The sequence below is a fragment of the Cynara cardunculus genome (genome assembly GCF_001531365.2).
Source record: "Cynara cardunculus var. scolymus isolate 2C chromosome LG 16, CcrdV1, whole genome shotgun sequence".
In the NCBI taxonomy this organism is placed as follows: domain Eukaryota; kingdom Viridiplantae; phylum Streptophyta; class Magnoliopsida; order Asterales; family Asteraceae; genus Cynara; species Cynara cardunculus.
The window spans coordinates 5,065,495-5,089,415 of record NC_037543.1 but is presented as its reverse complement, the minus strand read 5'-3'; the positions used below and the strand labels follow the sequence as shown (position 1 = coordinate 5,089,415).

Below are 23,921 nucleotides of genomic sequence, written 5' to 3'. Positions count from 1 at the left end.
GTGTAAACCAATCTCACCCATCCATTTTCTTGATAAATGGTTAAGATTAATCAAGGTTATTTAAGGAAATTAAAAATAAATTAAAAATACATTTTATAATACCAATAAGGGTAAAAAGGTAAAACCAAATATTCATTTATTCAAAGAAACCATATCATGTATATCATATTATTAATGAAACTAATCTATTTTTTGTAAAGTAATTTATTATTTTTACGTTAACATTTATTATTATTAATGAAACTAATTTATTTTTCATCTTGCAATTATTTCATGACGAACCGCCTACATTATGCACCCGTTTCATTTTTAATTTCATCTACTGAATGGATCACCTACACTATCACTGAAACGAGTTTCACCATGAAAGCAATTCACCACTCATTGTTTAATTACGCCATGAACCAGTTTCACCTTCATGAAACCTGTTTCATGTAAATTAATTTTTTTATTCCACTCATGATTTGATGCATTCTTTCATTTACTCCTTACAATCTTCAAGATTCTGGAGCAAATTATAAACTTCAAGATCCCGAAGCAGATTTATCGTGTATCCGTTTCATCATTCAATTATTTCATGACGAACCAAATAAATTATGCACCCGTTTCATGTTCTATTTTTTTCTACTAAACGGATCAACTACACTATCACTGAAACGTGTTTCACCATGAAACGATTTCATATTACTCATGAATCAATTACAACATGAACCAGTTTCACCTTCATGAAACCTGTTTCATTAACATTATTTTTTTAATTTGAACTATAATTTACGATTTCATTCCATAATGCAATTCAATCTTTAAGACCCGTTTGCAAATTCAATCTCATAACAATATATCAAATTCAAAATTTTAATATTATAATATAATTAAATATTTAAATGTTACCATTTATACAATTTCCTTTATTTTGTTTCTTTAATTAAGATTTATTAATAACTTTCATATTTAATAGAAAATATTGTAAATAACCGAAATACCCTTATTGATTAAATTTAATTAGAAAAAAAATAGAATTTTCCTATTGGTCGAAATTGGTTTATACTGTTTCTTAAAAATACACGATTTTCGTGCCTATATATATATAATTTTATTATATTTTTAGGTTTCCAATATGAAAAAGACAAAAAAGTTGTAAGAAGACGGAAACATCCCCTGACATAGTAGGGTTACCGGAATCTTTTTTATTTTGCTAGAACGAGGGACTCAAAGTGTGCGTTTTTACATACCACAGGTGTTAAGAGTGTAATAAACGCGCTTTAAAGACCTTAGTTAAACAAACCACAAACCAAAGGACTGTAATGTAATTTACTCTAAAATTAAATATAATGGAGTTTATATTTGGCCATTTAAGTTCCAATATACACATTCTAGCCCTTGATTTAAAAAGATTAACTTAAAAAATGTTAGAATAAAGAAAAAAAAAGGCAAAAAGATCCTTATGCCCTTGACTTTCACTGACCTGGTAGACGATTGTGATTGTTAGGTCGAAGGACCAAATCGAACAGAAAATGCATACCACAGACACCAAATCCATGATGCTAATTCGCTTCTCCAGGTAACTTCTCGGTCTCTTCGATGAGAGCTGCGTATGATGCTAATTCGCTTCTCCAGGTTAGTTTCAGAAATTTTTGGTGGGTCACTTGGGTTCCCTCTAAAATTAATATTCTAGCTTGGCGTCTTCTTCACAAAAGGCTTCCGACTAAAATTAATCTTGCTAAAAGAGGAGTGGTTTGTCTCTCCTCCCTWTGCCCTCTGTGCGATTGTGTGGAAGAAGACGAGGAACATCTTTTCATAGGATGCTCGATATCTCGGCAATTGCTTAAGGATTTGTGCAAATGGTGGAAAGTGGACATTGGACAGGTGAATTCTATTGATAATCTTCTTGACCGTAGCGCGGAGGTGGCTGGGAATTTTTCGTGTAAGAAGGCGTTTATTGGAGTGGTGTATGGATTCTTCTGGATTATTTGGAACTTGCGCAACCGCAAAACTTTCTCTGTTCCTTCTCAGACGACGGCTATTTTTCTTGCGGGCCAGCTTCAGGCGTATTCTTTTTTCTGGTTTAAAAACAGGGTGCCGAAAGTTGTTATGGCGACTAGTTGGATAGAGTGGTGTAATTCTCCCATGTCTTGTTTTTAACCTGTACTCTCTTTTGCTAGCGTCTTGCTAGTTTCTATGCTATCTCGTCTTTGTTGCCGGTCAAAAAAAAAAACAGGCACCAAATCCATAATAAATGATGCGTAGGGACCATTTCCATAAAAATCAGCAAACCATAGGGACCAAATCCATAATTTACTCTTTCTTTTAATTTTTATTCTGGAAAATGGTTTTTAAAGGAAAAAATACTTTTTATTAACATTTTTCCGTCGGATCCGGATTCCATGAAAATCCATCGGAAAAATTATAGAATATATTTCTTTAATATTTTTTTCTTCCATAAAATAGTTTTTTTTTACCAAAAGATCTTTGACCTAATGGTATTCGAGTCATTCACCTTCTAAGATGTCAATGGTTCAAAACTCACAAAATGTTAGTAGGGTGTGTGAGTTTATTTGTTTTATTAACCGTATATAAATATTATATACTTAAAAAAAGAATATTTTAATATTTTCCGGCAAATCAAAGATTCCGTCGAAAATCCGTCGGAAAAAATTATATAATCTTTTTTTAAAACATTCCTTCCAGAAAATGGGTTGTAAAGAAAAACAAACAGAAACATTTTTAATATTTTCGACGGATTTCAATTGATTACTTAATTAATAAAAATCAATCGAAAATTCGTCAAAAAAATTTAGTTATTTAACAATAATTAAATTTTTCTAAAAAATGGGATTAATTTGTGACGGACTCTATTAAATAATAAGAAAATAAATTATTCATCCGAAATCTAATCGAAATTTTTTTTTTTTTAAATCAGTGGCGGATCTGTCCACAAAGTTGATATTTTTGATTTTTTCGTAATCAATTAGAAATCCGTGGGTCAAATATAAATTTTAAAAATATATATTGACATTATAAAATAATCTTAGACGATTCAACACGTTAATTCCAACAAATGTCTCGGTCAACAGAGAGTTCTGCATCACGATAGAATTGGAATGCTAAAGTTTCTGATGTCGGGCTATCAAGAATAAGCCCTGCTAATCAGCCTCACACAATTGTTATCTCTAATGGGGTAGGTACCCCTGGGTACCTAGATCCGCTGTATCTGGAGATGGGTTTGCTAACGAAAGAGTCCAACGTATACTCTTTTGGCGTGGTATTATTTGAAGTATTATGTGGGAGATTATGCTTTGAATTCATTGATTCTCAATGGCGGACTCTAGTGCGTTTGTGGAAAAACAGCTACAAAGAGAAGAAATTAGACGAGATCATTTTTCAAGATATGTTGCAGCAAATGGATCCAAGTTCTTTGGAAACATTTTCAGACATTGCATATCTGTGTTTGCATGAATCTCTTGAAGGACGGCCAATGACGGCTCATATTGTGAAAGAACTGGAGATTGCACTTGAATCTCAGGAGACCTATGAAAAACCGGTGGACTCCGAAGAACCATTGGCCTATGAAGAGATGATTAAGACGTTAATCCCTCCTCTCATCTACACATCCAAAGAGGAACTCAACATGCTGCTCTCCAAGGGGATCCTTTTTAATGGACACTGGTTTTCTTTAAATAAGAAAGGAGAACATATTGAAATGATATCTGCAGCTGAATCAATCAGAAACTTACCTCTCCATGATAAACTTTCGTCTACTTATAATTCGAGGTGACTTGTCCTCCTCCTCTCCACTTTCTTTCTAGGTTCTACAAGTATTTTGCAATGTATTTCTCTTACTGCTTCTTCGTGCAGATTTGCAGTGGTCGGCCTTAAATAAAAAATCCGGGGACTCAAAGCACATGTCAGAGCTCAATTTTTGTCCCCAAGTGTCACATACACAGTAAACATTGTGTTTAAATTCAAGTCTAATGATAACACCTTCAGCGAATCCACTTGTTTATACCTCGAATACACATTGGAAGGGGAGAAAGATAGATCGACTTCGTATGTTGCTTATCCAAGAGAAGATGGATGGCTGACGGCTGAATTGTATCGGTTTACTAGTTACAGAAGAAAATTTGACCTGAAAATGCAATTTGGATGCCATCATACTTCTGACACCCTCGTAGTAGAAGGCATCGAGTTTCGGCCCCTAGAGAAAGTAATAGCGACTTCGGTAAGGAAACATTTTTAGTGTTTCGAACTTTCTAGTTAAGCCACAAAAACATTTTCAGAGTAAGAAAACCCATATGGCTCACCAAGTTTTTGGAAAACATGCTACTTTCTTCTATAGTCAAATCTTAGTCCAATAACTCGATAACGTTATAGGTGGAACATGAGGCGTTAGAGGACGAGAAGGTCGATATGCAACCAATATCAGATTCAGACATATATTGGGAACAAAAACTGCCAAACGACTACGAAGAAATAATCACATCGTCAAAGGATGCCGTGCAATGGACAACGAAAAAGGAACTCTACTTTCTTCTTCGCGAAGGTTTCTTAATCAATAACGGTGGAGAGGTAAAGTTGATACCAATGATTCATTAGTTCCTGCCATTTTCTAATCCTTCTTTAGTATCATTCCATCCTGCCATTTTCTAATCCTTCTTTAGTATCATTCCATCACTAATATCTCATATATAACTATTGTGGAGCCTATGAATATGGTTCGACCATTCAAACGGAAGCAAATCCAGAATCGCCATTAAAGTACTTGTATATTTAACGATTGACAGTGGTTTTCGCTTGCCAAAAATGGGAAGAAATGTTATATGCTACCGGCAAGAGCGGCTTTGGTAGATTCAGAATGGGCATGGCAGTCTCGACCCGAATCAAGGTTCTTTCTCTATATATATCCCAGTTTGTTTCCTTTCAGCATGTCTCAGTTTTGCAATATGATCAACCCGTGTGCATTATCGAAATATTGCACAAAAACAAGTCAAAAATTCGAAAAATTTAGCCCTTCACATGCAACATCCCCACACTTTAATCATAATGTTGTAACTATATATTAAGATGACTTAAAGTACATGAAATGCTTGCAACTTTTCAATTCATTTTGTATGAGTATCATCTCCAAACATTTCTATAACATGCAATATGTTACATTTGCAGATTTGGAGAAGTGGCTTTTAATCCGCTCAAGGAAATCCGTATTACGTACGAAAACAAATTTAAGACGTGGTCGCCTCAAACAAAATACGCTAGTTACCTTGTTTACAAATTACTGGAAAACCACTCGAAATTTGAGGCTCCTGTGAAAGTGAGGGATAATCGTTCTCCGACTGTTTTCTGGATGATATATTTACTTTGTCGTCAGACCCCCGTTATTAGACCAAAGGTTGATCAGAACACCAACAGCCCATTGAATATACCCACAATGAGAGACCTTCCACAACAAAGGATCGATGGTTGGATGGAAGTTAAAGTATGGGATTTTCGAACTCATTATGATTGGAGGCATGTCGACTTGACCGTTTACTTTCCAAGTTCGCTTGATGGGCTTATTGTGCAAGGCATTCAATTCAGACCTTATTAGATTCTTTTCTTGCAAATCATACGACGATTAATTGTAAACGTAACGAAGGAGTCCCGATCCTCTTCCACGCTTTTAAACCGGTTTTACCATGTGATGAACTCAAAAAACCATGATTTTGATATTTGATTTGTGTTAGAATTCTTTAGGTTTTGTTGTATAAATATGCATGGGGTTTTAGGCTAGATTAATCACGAAAATTGGAGAGAAACGATTATGAGGATTAGCTTTCTTAGAATTGAGAGTTTTAAATCACAAAAGTGACGTTATTAGAAAAAACATATAAAGGTACACCAATGGATATTCCTGACACATCATATATGTCGGTAATTACTGATGGATAATCGAGGGAAGACCGACACATTTATTTACTAAAGTAATAGTGACGGTCTAACGAGGGATCATCAACAAACTTTTTGTGAGTAATTCGTCACTAATGAACCAAAATCATCAACCAATCAGCGAAAACTTAGCAATGGGTCACATTTCCCTCGATACCCGATTGAAAAAAGTTAGAAAACCCTTGTTAATTCGTCAGTAAATTGAATAGGTGACCGACACGGTTTATTTAAATCTACTTTATTTTTCATTCAACTGTTTTTAGCGAAATCTTTCGGTATGTGGTATATGTTGCCGATAATTACCTGCAACATTTTTTTTAATTTCTTAATATAGGTTATGATGAGTAGTAACTAGTAATTGTCCTTGATGGGTATCAATGGATTATAATCGGACTTGATGGGTTGTAATGGTTTCTAACGAGCCTTGATCGGTCGTAATGATTCTATTAGACCTTGATGGGTTCTATTGGGCCTTGGTATGTTATAATGGATTCTGATTCATTTTAACGAGTTATAATGGGTCTTATTGAGTTTTTATGTCTTAACATGCAGTTTTACATGTTGGTACCAGGTAATATTGGGTTTTATCTATAGCGTTTTGGGTCATATTGGGTTTTATGTATGACGTCTATGTTTGTGCGTATAGCTAGTCATATATATGAATGCATAATGTACATGTATCATGTACATGGGCTAGAACTCGATATTGATAAATTCCGTTATCGATTCTTGCTCAATTAGTTCATTAAAAGCTTGAACTCGAAAAGTATTTAAAATATAATTAAATACAATGTATTAAAAGAAACAAAAGTCATGTTTGAAAATAATCATAGACTATTCCATCAAATTAAGGTCAAAATCAGGAGCAGACCTAATATACGTGGATGCATAGAGTGGTACAGGCCACCACTTCATGGTTTTATCGTACGGAAAAAATTGTTCCTGAAGGGTGTCGTTTTATTGTATTACTCGAAGCTGTTATATAGTTTTTGCAACTAAAGCTTTGACGTAAGTCTATACTGACAGAGTTGGTAAATGTTGTTCACTTTGTATGAAAACCCTGGTCCCACCTTTGTTAAAAAGATATAGTTTTCAGCTTCAATTTAGGTGTTATTTTATATGCATGTTCTAGAAAAAAATGTATAGCATGGACATTGTGAAAGGACACTACAACAAAATTGGCTTTATAGGACACCTTCAATTTTTAAGTGTCCCAATAGACCGTTTTATAGAAATTAATTTATAAGACCAAAATATAAAGCGTTCTATCTAAAGGCGTTGTAATAAGTTTATATGACGCTTTTGGACGTCTTAACAAGTTTTTTAAAACATTTTTAGTACAAAGTGTCGCATTAACAACTTTATATGACACTTTTGAGAAAGTGTCCTATAAACTCAATTTTTTATAGGACACTTGTTTTTATAGGACAGTTTTTGAAATAGTGTTCTATAAAGTTGCTAATGGAACGCTTTATATTAAAAGTGTCCTAAAAAACTTATTACGACGTCAAAAAACATCATATAAACTTATTACAACGTCTTTAGATAGGACACTTTATTTTTTTGATCCTATAAACTAAGTCCTATAAAGAGATCTATTAGAACGCTTAGAAATTATGAGTGTCTTATAAACCCGATTTTGTTGTACTTGAGGGAAGTCCCCCCAGTGAATTTTGATGCGAAAAAGGAAAAAATGTATCTCTCTAAGTCGTGCCCCCAGCCCATCCATCCCTCTCCACCAGTCGGCCAGCCGCATTGCCCCCGTCAAGTTCATGGCTCATCTTCTTTTCTTTACTTGGGTTTCTTTCTATTTCAAATCTCCTTCACACTCTCCTAGCTGAGATCGGTTTTCATTACTTTCCTCGACGACGTAAGAGCCTCAATTACTACAGGTCGTGAGCTCATCACGGGCACCACTATAACAGCATCGGCAAAAGCTTTTGCCTTTCAACTAGCTTAAAAGGGTCTTCATCTAATCTTGGTCCAGTCATAGAAACCTCACTACAACAAAATCGGGTTTATAGGACACTCTCAAATTGTAAGCGTCCTAATAGACCACTTTATAGGACTTAGTTTATAGGACCAAAAAAAATAAAGTGTCATATCTAATGGTGTTGTATTAAGTTTATATAACGTTTTTTTGATGTCGTAATGAGTTTTTTAGGACACTTTTAATGTAAAGCGTTCCATTATCAACTTTTTATGACACTATTTGAAAAAATGTACTATAAAAACAAGTGTCCTATAAAAAATTGAGTTTATAGGACAATTTCTCAAAAATGTCCTATAAAGTTGCTAATGAGTTTATAGGACAATTCGCTATGGATTTCTCCAATGACAATGTGGTTCCTGGTGTTAGGAAGATGAAGGAGGTAATTCATGGTGAACAACTGGATGTAGGAGTTTTCATAATCAAATGAAGTATAGTTCTTTGCAACATATGGAGTAATTTTAATTTGGTAACCTATCAAGACCAAGAAAAAACATTAACCTCGAATACCACAAGGGTGGTGCCTGATTGGTTTGAGTTTGGTTCCAAAGGTCAAAAGTACTTGGAGGTCCCAAGTTCAAATCCAAGAAGGAATACAAATCTCCTTGTGGCCACAAAGATTCATATACGATGACTCCGGACTATCTGCAAAACAAGTGATCGTCCCGAAATTAATCGACTCACATAACGAGTTGAATATCCAAATTAATAAAAAAAAAACATTTACCTCAGACTAAAAGTTTGCCCATTCTTAGGAAATCAGTTGGTAGGGTCCCAAGATGAATTGTCTACATCACTTTGACAGGGATCCTTTAATTTTTTGAACCTTTTTCTTTTTCATATAATTTCTTGAATTTTAAGATTTCATTTTGTAGTAAAAAATGGCATCTTTGTCGTTAAATATTTCTCCTTCTTTTCTTTTCTTTTCTTTCTTTTTGATTATCCTGTATATCCAACCTGTTATGCGAGTCAACTAATCTCAAGATGACCAGGTATCCTGAAATCACCGCATTTGAACATCCGTGTCACAAGAGGTTTTTTATTCCTCTCTGGATTCAAACCTGAACCTCCAACCCGACCAACCTGTACGGTTTGTGTTGGGTTGGGTTAAGATTTTTCAAACCGCAAGCATTGGGTTGAGTTGTTCAAATGTCTTCAACCCGATCAACCCAACCCAACCCATGAGTACCCTTAACCGCCACCACCACCAATCTGAACTACCATTAACCACCTACATCTAAATCATTGTAAACCACCATCGTTCTGAACCACTGCCGACCACCGCCGTCTGAACAACTGCGGACCACCACCAATTTGAACCAACGCCAAACACCATCAATTTAATAACTTCGTTTGGCTTATGGTTATATTTGCGTTGTATATTTTATATTGTTTTACATATTAAATAGTTATTTTATAAAAACACTTTTAGTTTTAAAAAAAAAAATTAAAATTTTCAAAAAGAGCATTTTGGTCGTTTACCAATATTTCATTTCAATTCTAAAGCTACATTATGTGAAACAAACATACAGATTCCAATTCTTTTTAACATAGTGATGTTCAACCAGCTATCTTAATCCTTAATTTCACAGCCATTATGTAAGTCTTCTCGGCAAAGGCAATTGCCCTCATATCACGGTAATCTTATTCAACATCAAGTCATCCCAAATTCCACCAAATATCCAACTGAGAATCACAGTTACATATGATCCTCTATCTTCATCTTATAAGGCCTTTGTCATAGCCATTTGTGAACCAATAACATTTGAGTAAGCAGTTCAACATTTCGAATGGCGTAAACCCGCTATGGAAGCAAATCGAACATGGGCTATTGTTCCGTTACCGAAAATAAAAGATCTAGTGGTTGTCGATGGATATACAAATTGAAATATGGGAATGATGGCACTATCGAGTGTCATAAGGCTCGTTTGGTTGCAAAATGCTTTCATCAACAAGAAGGCATGCATGGATTTTGTTGATACGTTTTCTCTTGTGTTGCTAGGATGGTAACCATGAAAACCTTATTAATTAGCCGTTACGGCAAGTAAATCTTGGCCATTGATTCAATTGGATGTTAATAACGCTTTTCGGAAGGGAGATTTATATGAGGAAATTTTCATGGATATCCCTTATGGTTATGAGATTAAGATGGAGGTTCCAAATGGTAGAAAACTAGTTTGTCGATTACATAAGTCTTTGGATGACCTTAAAGCAAGCCTCTCAGCAATGGAACACCAAGTTGTCACAATTTATGATTGTTGCTGGTTTTACGCAATCTTATGCTGATTATTCCCTGTTATATAAGGGTGCATTTTGTACACTAGACAGGACAGAACAGGACAGAGGTCCTGTGTCTCATGTTTGGCATGATTTTTATGTGGAACATACATGAACATAGTAGAACAAAGTGGGACAGACCTGTTCTACCCTTACCCCATGAAACAGGGTTGAATAAGGTGAAACAAACTTATATTTTACCCATATAACCTCAAAATAAAACTTAATTATCTTCTAAAACGTCAAGTACGTCTCTTTTTTTCATTTTATTCATTCTTTAAATTTTATTTATTTTATTTTATGTTTCTTAAACTTTCATTTTACTGTTCTCAAAATATTATTTTTATACGGTTTTTATTTAATTCATGTAATTTATTATATATTAATAATAAAAAATAACGTAGAAAAACGATAAAAATAAAAATTGGAAACTACATTAACTTTTTGTTGGTGTCATTTTAATTGTTTTGATGAAAACTTTCAAATGATATATTTTGTTATAAAAAATAATTGTTCTATTATAATTTAATAAATTACATAAATTAATTAAAATAAACAACTCATTAGGGATAAATTGGTCATTCTACTAGCTTGTTCTATTGTGTCCAGTTTATCTTACCAAACGTTGAACTGTCTTGTCATGTTTTGTTCTGTTCTATTCTATCACGTCTTGTCCTGTCCTGTCTTGTCTGGACACCAAACACACCATAAAGGTAATGGTAGCAGTTTTGTTGCTTGCGTCATCGGTCTACGTTGACGATATCATTATCACTAGTGCTTCTAACTCTAATATTCGACAGATTAAATCACAATTAAGCAGTGCTTTCAAACTCAAAGACCTTGGTTCCTTAAAGTTTTTTCTTAGTGTAGAAATTGCTAGATCCATAGATTGTAATGATGTTGAGAAACATAAAGAGTTCATTTTGAAGTCAAAAAGGCATCTCTTTCATTATATTTCTCCTTTCCCTTTTTAGAACATAGGCTAGTATGCTAAGTGGGAAAACTGCTAGTCCATAAATTGTAATGATGTTGAGAAACATAAAGAGTTCATTTGAAGTCAAAAAGGCATCTCTTTCATTATATTTCTCCTTTCCCTTTTTAGAACATAGGCCAGTATGCTAAGTGACTTTACTGTTGTTGGTATCATGCACTTGTTAATCTTTAGCTCCACGTTATTGTTCTTTGAGTAGTGGAAGAGAAGATTGCTTTGTATTATGTAGAACTTTTGTTCTTTAGTGATGTGATGTGAATTTGTCTTCTTGTCATCTTTTTAGCTGGCACTTGGGATTTTACTTTTCCTTACAAATAATAGTCCTAATAATACAATAAATGTGTAGTTCCTGGTCTTCATTATCTGCATTATCATTACCATCTCCTTTCTACTTCTGCACTTGAAATTGCTTGCAACACTTCATTTCAGTTTTCTCATTGTCATTTGATCAACAAATCATGGACATCTTCTTCAGTGAGTTCAAACATCTTGTAATCCAACTGGAAGAAATCAAATCAGCCACCGACAACTTTGGTGACAACAACTTAATCGGAAGAGGTGGATTCGGGAAGGTGTACAAAGGAACAATCTCTCACTATAAAGGGAAAAGCATGGCTGCTTTTAAGCGTCTAGATAGCACTCTTGGGCAAGGAAACTCTGAGTTCTGGAAAGAGATCATGATGCTTTCCCGTTACACACATGAAAATCTCGTATCTCTCCTAGGATATTGCGACGAGGGTGGTGAGAAGATCCTTGTGTACGAGTATGCATCTCGTGGAAGCCTCGATCGCCATTTAAGTGACCCTGCTCTCACATGGATGCAACGTCTTAGGATATGCCTTGGTGCTGCAAGGGGACTAAGCTATCTTCATGATCCCAAGGGGACACAACAGAGAGTTCTGCATCGCGATATCAAAAGCTCCAACATCCTATTGGATAAGAATTGGAATGCTAAAGTTTCTGATCTCGGGCTATCAAGAATAAGCCCTGCTAATCAGCAGCACACAATTGTTATCTCTAATATGGTAGGTACCCTTGGGTACCTAGATCCGCTGTATCTGCGTATGGGTTTGCTAACGAAAGAGTCTGATGTATACTCTTTTGGTGTGGTGTTATTTGAAGTATTATGTGGGAGATTATGCTATGAATTTAGCAATTCTCGATACCAGACTCTAGTACATACGTGGAAAGATAGCTACAAAGAGAAGAAATTAGAAGAGATTATCTTTCAAGATATGTTGCAGCAAATGGATCCAAGTTCTTTGGAAACATTTTCAGACATTGCATATCTATGTTTGCATGAATCTCTTGAAGGACGGCCAATGACTGCTCATGTTGTGAAAGAACTTGAGATTGCACTTGAACGTCAGGTGACTTATGAACAACAAATAGACTATGAAGATATGAATAGGGACCAGAACAGCTTCTCCGGAAGAACTGAAGTACCCATCTACATACCCAAAGAGGAACCCAAAATGCTTCTCTCCAAAGGGAACCTCCTTGACGTGAGCAAACGGGTAATTAGACAATTTCTATAAATTGTTGCTTTAAATAACTATATGAAATTTTATGTAGTCTTGGCCTCTTGGGATGTGTAGGACTATGAAAGATCTGTAGAGGGTATGAAGGTCCTCATTATCTGATGTCAATTATCTTGAGTCTGGAAATCATACTTTCTGTTGTTGGCCATTTAATTTAAGGATGATTTGTATGTGATCTGACACAGAAGGAGATGGGTCCATTGCCCAAGTTTGGGGAATGGGATATGGGTTATCCTGCTTCAGGCGAGGGTTTCGCCGTGATCTTTAATGAAGCCAGGGCCGAGAAGAAAACATATGGTGAGTCGGAGTCGTCAACGAGTGCAGATCCTATTCAAGCAGCCTCAAACAGTAAGTGTCACCTTGCATGAGTTTACTCCTAAATATATACTTATGATCAGGTAGCAGCCAAAACCCTTCAAAACTCAAAAACCATCATCTACATCTCTACTCCATTCTTATGTTATTTTATGCCTCAATATCCTCCTTTTGTTTTACAGAAGAAGAGAATGATCCTACTCCACCTAAGGGTTTTTTCACCATGCTCTTCAATAAAGCCACGGGCAAAAAGAAAAAGGTGGCGAGCAGGAGTGATCTGACCCAGAAGGAGATGGGTCCATTGCCCAAGTTTGGGGAATGGGATCTGGGTTATCCTGCTTCAGACAAGGGTTTCACCGTGATCTTTAATAAAGCCAGGGCCGAGAAGAAAACATATGGTGAGTCGGAGTCGTCAACGAGTGCAGATCCTGTTCAAGCAGCCTCAAACAGTAAGTGTCACCTTGCATGAGTTTACTCCTAAATATATACTTATGATCAGGTAGCAGCCAAACCCTTCAAAACTCAAAAACCAACATCTACATCTCTTCTCCATTCTTATGTTATTTTATGCCTCAATATCCTCTTTTTGTTTTACAGAAGAGAATGATCCTACTCCACCTAAGGGTTTTTTCACCATGCTCTTCAATAAAGCCACGGGCAAAAAGAAAAAGGTGGCGAGCAGGAGTAGCCATTGAATGCATATCCTGTTCAACCAACCTCATTTTTTAAGTCTTACCTTGAATATTAGCAGTCAAAAGTCGTCATCGTCATCATCATCATCATCATCATGCTCAAAGGAATTTGTGATATACATGTTGTGTGTGGATTGGGTTGCAAAAAGGTTACTCCTTCCATTGGAGAGGGGTTACTTTTCTATTGACATCTTGTAACGTGGACTTCTTTCAGTTACATATTTTATTACATGCTCAAATTCTGTTCTCATGTTTTGAATCTGTATACATTATTTTCTCATATGAAATGCTCATCCAAATTTGTTGTCAACGTAAACCAGAAAAAAGAATTAATGTTAGCATCTACCAACTGTTGGGTTTATCCATTTCTAGCATGGACTAATATTTAGGGTTCGTTTACTAAACACATACTTGGTAAGTACTTACCGGATAAATTTCCTCATCGGATGAACATGAGAAGGGTCAAGAAATCTTACCGGGTAAGAGCGATGAGAATGATGAAGAGTCGTCAAGTCTTACCCGGTAAGTGAGGATGACGACTCTTACCCAGGTAAGCGCTTACCCACTAAATTGTTGCATTCGATAAGTTTTAATATACTAAAATCTTACGCATCAAAATAAATCATAATATTGACTCCTATCAATAAGCGCTTACCGGGTAAGCAGTCGGATAAAATGACCCCTTAGATAGGCCCAATACAAGATATATATTTATCTTGTATTTTATTGTTTTTAATATGTGATAGAAGACAGTCCACAAAATACAAAAGAAAGAGAGAGAAAAGAAAAAAACTATGGCTGCAATTTTTGACAAAGCATATGTAACCGTTGCATTGTAGTTACTACAACAAAATTGGGTTTATAAGATACTCGCAAATTTTAAGCGTTCTAATAGACCTCTTTATAGGACTTAATTTATAGGACCAAAAAAATAAAATGTCCTATCTAAAGGCGTTGTAATAAGTTTTCTAGGATATTTTTAGTATAAACGTCTCATTAGCAACTTTATAGGATACTATTCGAAAAACTCTCTTATAAAAAACAAGTGTCCTATAAACATATGAGTTTATAGGATATTTTCTCAAAAGTGTCCTATAAAGTTGTTAATGCGATACTTTGTATTAAAAATGTCCTAAAAAACTTGTTAAGACGCCTAAAAGTGTCATATAAACTTATTACAACACATTTAGATAGGACGCTTTATATTTTTGTCCTACAAATTAAGTCTTATAAAACAGTCTATTGGAACGCTTAGAGATTGAAGGTGTCCTACAAATCCAATTTTGTTGTAGTGAGTGATTTTTAGACAGTGGCTTCACATCATCTGTATTTATATTTTCAAGTGGAGATCTGTTTTGGTGGTCTAGAGATTGTAGGTTTGCTGCTAGAAAGAAGAAAAAAATTGGGTGATATTCATTCGGTCTTTGATTTAGTTTGATTTCATACTTTGATGATTTGTTTCAAGAGTACGATGGATACTGAGTGCCTCTAGTTTTATCTAGATAAGACTTCTTATTGATTTCATATTGGTAGTTGGACTTTAAGTGGCCTAAATGATCCCATGGTTTTTACTCTTGTCTTGAGGGGGGTTTCGTGCAAGAATTATTGTTTTTTTATGGGGGGTTGAACATTGTTGGTCCTGTAATGGTACATTACACTGATTGTGTTTGTAGAACGAGGGTTGAATACAAACACAACATATTTCCAATTTTTAATTTTGTATGTTTATTGAAAAACAAAGAATTACATGTTATTTGCAAAATCTAGGGAGGTAAAGACGTGATCTTACTCTAGTGTAATACTCTTCTATGGTCTCGGTTTCCTTCATCTTTAAGTTATCAAATTCACACATTGATTTGTACAACATATCCCAGGCCTCCTTAGAAGAGTCCGAAGATGAGATCCTTTCAAATATGTTTTCATCTACTGCTTGGTAGATCAAGAACAAGGTCTTCTTGTCCTGCTTCTTTACTTCATTTAGAGTATTCGTTTCTTGTGCTGTAAGGGCCGTGGGGTTTTCTGGTTCTTTAACCCGCTCTTCAATAACCCTCCATAAATCTTGTGACTCAAACAAGACTTTCATTTGAATACTCCAGGGGTAGTAATTTTTTCCATTTAACTTGGGTAACTGAGTCTGCAATTGCAGACGATTGACAGAACTTGAAGCCATACATTTATGGCTCTGATACCAATTTGTTGTAAAACTAACAAGGTTTACAAAGTACTAGAAAACCACTCAAGATTTGAGGCTCCTATCGAGGGAAAATGCAATGCCTTACCGTTTGAGGTGTATTTATTTATATTTCCCTCAAACCCCCATCATTGGACCAAAGGATGATCAAAACACCCACAACACATTGATTAGACCCAAATTGGAAGGCCTTCCACAAGTGAAAAACGATGGTTGGATGGAAGTTCAAGTATGGGAATTTCGAACTTGGTACTAAGTTTCTTTGGAGGAGCATCTTGACTTGACCCTTTCCTTTTTAAATCCACTTTCTGGGATTATTGTGTAAGGCATTGAACTCGAACCCATATAGATTCTCGTATTTCTAATCAGGCAAGGTTTAATTGTAAATTGTTGAATTCTGGTGATATAGCCACACACCCACACCAAGCCAGCAAATCATGCGAAGTTGAAGTCGTGGCCAAGTAGCATCACTTTCTGCCCTTGTCTGTTCTTGCTGCGATTTTGATGCAAGAAGAGGCTTGGTTCGCGGCAATTCTAGTTACGGGGACTTATGCAACCTATATAGGATTGCATATGAAGTCGCGTGGAGGCAGTTTTAAACCCTCTTTTGGGTAGGGTTAGGATGTTCTTGACATTACTTCTTTCCTAAGCAATTTTGAGCAGAAAACTTGGTGCAAAATAGAAGGGTTTCACCTTGTGTGCCTGTGTGGTAGGATCTTTATTAAAGGTAACCTGATAAGCCCAAATTTATACATTTTTTACGTCAAAGTACCTTGAGATTAATGTCAATTAGATGCCTAAAAATATCCATTTTTAATTAAATTGATATTTAATCCTATGAGACTATTTCAGTTGGGAAAAGAAAGAAAAAAAAGATTGATTGTTTGTTTTTGGTTCCTTGCATCCAAACAGTCCCACTGAAGCCCAAACAATAGCCCAAATTGGCTGCCCATAACAAGCAGCCCAAAAGAAACAGCAGCAAGAAGGAGGAAACAGCAGGCCCAAATCAGAAATCGTGCAGTGAGAGAAGCAGCGAGAGAGAGAGAGAGAGAGAGACGTGAGCAGCAGCAGCAACGTGGGCGTCGATCGAGGTAGAGACGGGAGATCGTGGGCAGCGACAAGAGATGGAGGTGTGTTTAAGGGATGTTCGATTGGGAGAGAAGGGGGGAGTCGATAGAATTGGGGGCTGTCGATCGATTGACAGCAAAGGGGCTGTCAATCGAGAGGAAGCAGTCGACCGAGAGAGGCAAACAGAGAACCTGTGGCTCGAGACAGAGATTGAAGAAGCTGTTCGATTAGGAAGCAGGCGAGAGGGGCTGTCAATTGAAGAAAGGGATCGAGAGGGGCTGTCATCGAGGTAGCAGCAAGCTGTTCTATTGGACAGCAAAAGAAGAAGAGGACCGCAGGTAACGATCGAGAGGAGAAGTAGGAGAATCAAGAGGGAGGAATCAAGATGTTGTAAGCAAAATGAAATCCATTTCCAGATTTTAGAAATGAATTTTGATTTCTCAACTTAGTGTTCTCGATACTCTACAATTTTCTACCATCCGTAAGTTTAATTTCTGTTTCGGATTAAAATTATGGGTTGCTAATTTTTTGATTCTAGTGATGAGATTATAATTAGTTTGCATTGAACTTTGTTGAGACTTGTTTAACATTGAGCCTTAATTGAATTTTATTTGCACAATTCTTGTTCAAAACCGTTCTTTTATTTTTGGGATTTTGGTTTTGAGAAGGATCCTTTGAATCCTTTAGCCTAAATTTGAATTTCTAGTTGTGATTAGGAATCCGTAATTGTTTTTAATTTCCACTTGGTAGCAAATAGTGCATTAATAGACAATCAAGTTCATTGGGTTGCATTATAGGACTGTGTAATCTAGCTTAAATGTTCGGGCGTCCGTTCATTAGTTAGGATTGGTGCTTGTTTATTGCGTAAGGCGATTGGTAGGTTGAATTTTACGTCCGTGACTRGAATCAACTTAATCAATTAGGAACTAATCTATCGAGCTTCTCGTGTTAGTTTAATTATAAAGACAAGCGGAGTGTTTGGCGCGTGTCGACACTCACGACCGGTCTAAAATCTATTAAAAAATTGTTTTTATACAAGTCAATGATACATGATTTGATAAAGAACTAGTTATACTCATCACTAGAATTTATTCATTATTGTTTAAGTTCTCAATTTATTTTGCATTTTTAGGCTATGTATAAATCTTCCAACCAACCCCCCCCCCTTTTTATATATTGTTTTAATGTCAATGAATTTGCACGCGGTTACGTCTTGGACTTACGGTTAACACCGAGTCCCTGAGGAGACGACCCTACTTATCGCTATCACAAGTGTGTATAAGAGATAATAGGCTTATTTTCATAAATTTTATTATTTGCCGGACTCGACACCCGTCATAACCCTTTCTGTTATCGTTCCTCCATTGATCATCAATATAAAAACTCCGTCTCTCACGATTAACCACGTTAAATTGTTGTGTTGTTTGTGATTTGCTTGCACTTTTTTCTTGAATTTGAAGAGATCATTTGAAGTCAAAAAGGCATCTCTTTCATTATATTTCTTCTTTCCCTTTTTAGAACATAGGCCAGTATGCTAAGTGGGATAAGGTGGGTGACTTTACTGTTGTGGGTATCATGCAATTGTTAATCTTTAGCTCCACTTTATTGTTCTTTGAGTAGTGGAAGATAAGATTGCTTTGTATTGTGTAGAACTTTTGTTCTTGAGTGATGTGATGTGAATTTGTCTTCTTGTCATCTTTTTAGCTGGCATATGTTCTTCATATAGCTTTTAAAAGTAGATATTGATTTAGATACTATATTTGGTTAAGTTATATTATTATTATTATTATATGTGTTGATGTGGGGCAAAAGGAAGTGATGTAATTCAAGACATCTCACCTGAGTCCTAATAATACAATAAATGTGTAGTTCCTGCTCTTCATCATCTGCATTATCATTACCATCTCCTTTCTACTTCTGCACTTGAAATTGCTTGGAACACTTTCATTTCAGTTTTTTCATTATCATTTGATCATGGCCATCTTCTTCAATGAGTTCAAACATCTTGTAATCCAACTCGAAGAAATCAAATCAGCCACCAACAACTTTGGTGACGACAACTTAATCGGAAGAGGTGGATTCGGGAAGGTGTACAAAGGAACAATCTCTCACTATAAAGGGAAAAGTATGGCTGCTTTTAAGCGTCTAGATAGCACTCTTGGGCAAGGAAACTCAGAGTTCTGGAAAGAGATCACGATGCTTTCCCGTTACACACATGAAAATCTCGTATCTCTCCTAGGATATTGTGACGAGGGTGGTGAGAAGATCCTTGTGTACGAGTATGCATCTCGTGGAAGCCTCGATCGCCATTTAAGTGACCCTGCTCTCACATGGATGCAACGTCTTAGGATATGCCTTGGTGCTGCAAGGGGACTAAGCTATCTTCATGATCCCAAGGGGACACAACAGAGAGTTTTGCATCGTGATATCAAAAGCTCCAACATCCTACTGGATGAGAATTGGAATGCTAAAGTTTCTGATCTCGGGCTGTCAAGAATAAGCCCTGCTAATCAGCCTCACACAATTGTTATCTCTAATATGGTAGGTACCCTCGGGTACCTAGATCCAATGTATCTGGAGATGGGTTTGCTAACGAAAGAGTCCGACGTATACTCATTTGGCGTGGTGTTATTTGAAGTATTATGTGGGAGATTATGCTTTGAATTCATCGATTCTCGGTGTCGGACCCTAGTGCGTTTGTGGAAAAATAGCTACAAAGAAAAGAAATTAGACGAGATTATCTTTCAAGATATGTTGCAGCAAATGAATCCAACTTCTTTGGTAACATTTTCAAACATTGCATATCTATGTTTGCATGAATCTCTTGAAGGACGGCCGATGATGGTTCATGTTGTGAAAGAGCTTGAGATTGCACTTGAACGTCAGGTGACTTATCAACAACAAATAGACTATGAAGATATGAATAAGGACCAGACCTGCTTCTCTGAAACAACTGAAGTACCTCCCCTCATCTACATACCCAAAGAGGAACCAGAAATGCTTCTCTCCAAAGGGAACCTCCTTGACGTGGGCAAATGGGTAATTCGACAATTTCTATTAGTTTCTGCTTTAAATAACTATATGAAATTTTGTGTAGTCTTGGCCTCTTGGGATATGTAGGACTAGGAAAGATCTGTAGAGGGTATGAAGGTCCTCATTGTCTGATGTCAATTATCTTGAGTCTTGAGATCATACTTTCTGTTGTTGGCTGTTTAATTTAAGGATAATTTGTATGTGATCTGACACAGGAGGAGATGGGTAGGCCATTGCCCAAGTTTGGGGTTTGGGATCCGGATCATCCTGCATCAGCCGAGGGTTTCACCGTGATCTTTAATAAAGCCAGGGCCGAGAAGAAAGCCAGGGACGAGAAGAAAACACGTGGTGAGTCGGAGTCGTCAACAAATGCAGATCCTGTTCAAGCAGCCTCAAACAGTAAGTGTCACCTTGCATGAGTTTACTCGTAACACTTATGATCAGTTAGCAGCCAAACCCTTCAAAACTCAAAAACCATCATCTTCATCTCTACTCCATTCATATGTTATTTCATGATGTTTGACTTTGGTGGAGTCTCTAATCTAATCTGGGATTAAGTTATGATTATCTCCTTTCCATTTTACAACAGATGTGAATGATCCTACTCCACCAAAGGGCTGTTTCACCGTGCTCTTTCACAAGATGAAAAAGGTGGCGAACCAAAGTAGCCAATGAAGGCATCTCCTGTTCAAGCAGCCTCATTTTGTAAGTCTCAACTTGAACATCAGTTGGCAGTCAAAAAGCATAATCATCATCATCATGATGCTCAAAGAAGGAATTTGTGAGGTACATGATGTATGTGGGTTGGGTTACGGCGTCTTTCTTTGGAGAGAGCTTATTAAAGGGTGGTTTACCAAAGGCTAATTACTCGGGTAAGCCCTTATCAAATAACGTTATCTTACCGGATGAATATGACAAGGACCAAAAACCATACCCGTTACGTGTTTTATTAACATCACTTCTTTCTGGTCTCATATTTTAATCTGTATATATTCTTTTCTCATATGAAATGCTCATTAAAAATTGCTGTCAACATAACCTGGAAAAAAGAATCGTCATCATGATCAATTGTGGGGGTTTATTTATTTATTTATTTATGGGACATGAGTAATATTTAAATAGGCCAATATATATTTATCTTGTATTTTATTGTTATAGTATGTTAGAGAAGATTCTCCAAATTAAAAACTACAAAATAAGAAAGAGAGAATTTGTACCGTCGGTTCCATTACTTAAAAATGAGGTTTTTCAGATGGTGAAATCCGTCGAAAAACCAAATTTCCAACGGATTAGTCAGCGGGAAATACGCCCCCTTCCCCCTAAACACACTTGCTAGTGGATTTGTATTTTTCGGCGGATATAACCGTTAGCAATCTGTCGGATTTTTTTATATGTTTTCTAATTTTCTCGAGCTAATTACCAGGTTTAAAAAATGATTTAGTGTTACCAATAGATTTCGAAGGAAATTTCGCCGATAATTATTTTTATAATTTTTTAAAATTTATTCAAAATAAGAACCGTTTGTATTTAAAAATACAAATTTGCGATAGAATTTCTGCTCGTAGTTTTATTTTAAAATTGTTTTTTCTTATTTAAAATATGAAATGTTTTTTATTTGAAAAAATTAAAATAATTACTGATTGAAATCCATTCGAAATAATCCAGCAGAAAATTTATTTTCAATAAAAAGATTTAAAAAAATTACTGATGGATTTTCTAGCTAAAAATCTGTCATAATTTTTTTTTATTAACCTGGATATCCAGCCCACTATACGAGCCGACTAATCCCAGAACAACCACCTGTTTTGCAGATAGCCTGGAGTCATCGCGTTTGAACCTCCGTGGCTACAAGAGAATTTTTATTTCTCCTTGGATTTGAACTTGGAACCTCCTGATACTTTTGATCTTTGGAACCAAGCTCAAACTAATCAGGCACCACCCTTATGGTTAATCTGTTAGAAATTTAGTTGTTCCAAGGAAAAAAAACCCCTATTAATATAAAATCCTGGAATTTAAAATTTATGTGAATTAAAATAAAAACTACTAAGATATATAGATACCTAATATGGTTATTCGTCGAAATTTTTAAAATAATTTTTTTTGTTCTCTTTTCAAAATATATATATTTTTTAGTAGAAAAAAACAGTTTCTAAAAAACTTTTTCAACCGATTTTCAACTGAATTTAAATTTTTAAATAAAAAATTAAAACTCGTACGAAATTTTAAAAATACTTTTTTCTTTTTTAAAAAAAAATAGTTTACAGAAGAAAATAAATAAATAAACATTTTTTAAATAATTTTTCGACAGATTTTAATTAAATAAATAGCTAATAAATATTTGTGGGAAACCTGTTGAAAATGTTAATTATTTATATTAATAAAAAAATTAGACCAATTTTACGATGGATTTTTGATGAATTTGTGACGGTTTTTTAAAATTATAGATAAGTAAAAAACTGTCACAAGCGTCGAGAAAGTTATCGAAATAAATTATTATTTTTTTAAAAAATCAATGATGAATTTGTGGCTTTTTTTTGGGACCCGTCGGTAATTTTCCGATGAAAATTCCGCTAGTAAAATTCATCGGTGATATCCAGTTTTTTAATAGCGTTTGTAGTGATTTTTCAACTAGTGGAGATTTGTTTTGAAGGTTCAAAAGATTTTTGTAGGTTTGTTGAGGAAAGAGAGAATTTCACTTTGATTTCATACTTCCTGACAACTTATTCCAAAAGTATGATGGATATATATATATATATATATATATATATTATATAGGGTTGGGTTCGTGTGAGACCCGTAAGACCAATTTATGTTTATTGATCAACTTTATAAACAAATGATCTAATCATCTAAAGTTGCACGGTAGCAATTTGTGATTATTGAGAAGTCTCGTGACAATTTTGTGATTATAAATGTTTAGATTGTAGATCTAATCCAAGGATTAAGAATTGGTCTTACGGATCTCACGAAAAATCCTTGGTCTCACATGATCCCAAGTCTACATATACATATATATAGATATATATATATATATATATAGGGGCTTAATCAAATGAGAACTGAGTTGTTTGTGGTAACTGTGAGAACCAATATGAGCCAATCATTTAAATAATTAATGTTATATCCTAAAATAACATAAAGGGTAAATTGGTAATGTTATAATTATAAAACCCTAGATGCTTTAGGTACTCTTCTCCTTCGTCTACTTCTTCTCCGGCCACCCTCACCACCCCCATCTACTTTTTCATCGACGGTTTCATCTTCTACAACCATCTCATCTTCTCCTTTATTAGAAAACCTTATCTCTCTTCTTTGATTTGGCCCTATGAAATCAACAACCCTTTTTGGTTTTGCTTTGATTGTTTCTTTGATGGCTTCAAAGCATTGACTGGGACTTCCTGGAGTGGTTCACGAGGCAGACGACGGAGACGAGACACGACAGAGGCGGTGCGAAGGGGAAGGTTCGGGTGTGCTTTGCCTATTTCCTCGTCCCTGTGTTTGTGTTAGTTCGTACGGTGGTGCAGGGGTGCATGCGTGTGTTGCGGAAGGTGAAAGGGAGAAGGGAGATAAGGAGATGGTGGCTGCAACAATGAAGGGGTAGYCGGAGAAGATGGATTGAGAAAGGAGGAGACGGGTAAAAATTCTGTGGTACATGGTGGTATCCAAATTGGTAATACATTGGGTAATGGGTATCACAAGGTGGCCGGAGAAGATGGATTGGGAAAGGAGGAGACGAGKGAAAATTCTGTGGTACATGGTGGTACCCCAATTGGTAATACATTGGGTAATGGGTATCACAAGGTGGCCGGAGAAGATGGATTGGGAAATGAGGAGACGAGTGAAAATTTTGTGGTACATGGTGGTACCCCAATTGGTAATACATTGGGTAATGGGTATCACA

The 23,921-nt window shown here is 35.7% G+C and overlaps 1 protein-coding gene across 1 annotated transcript; it reads left to right on the top strand.

The window, feature by feature from the left end:
• Positions 1 to 11,638: 11,638 nt before the first annotated feature.
• LOC112529625 lies at positions 11,639 to 21,088 on the top strand. Its single transcript, XM_025140952.1, has 7 exons — positions 11,639 to 12,697; positions 12,907 to 13,069; positions 13,219 to 13,485; positions 13,634 to 13,707; positions 18,857 to 20,026; positions 20,236 to 20,419; positions 20,610 to 21,088. The coding sequence occupies exons 1-7, from the start codon at positions 11,639 to 11,641 to the stop codon at positions 20,693 to 20,695; spliced, it is 3,003 nt and encodes a 1,000-aa protein (XP_024996720.1). The 3' UTR covers positions 20,696 to 21,088.
• Positions 21,089 to 23,921: the final 2,833 nt, after the last annotated feature.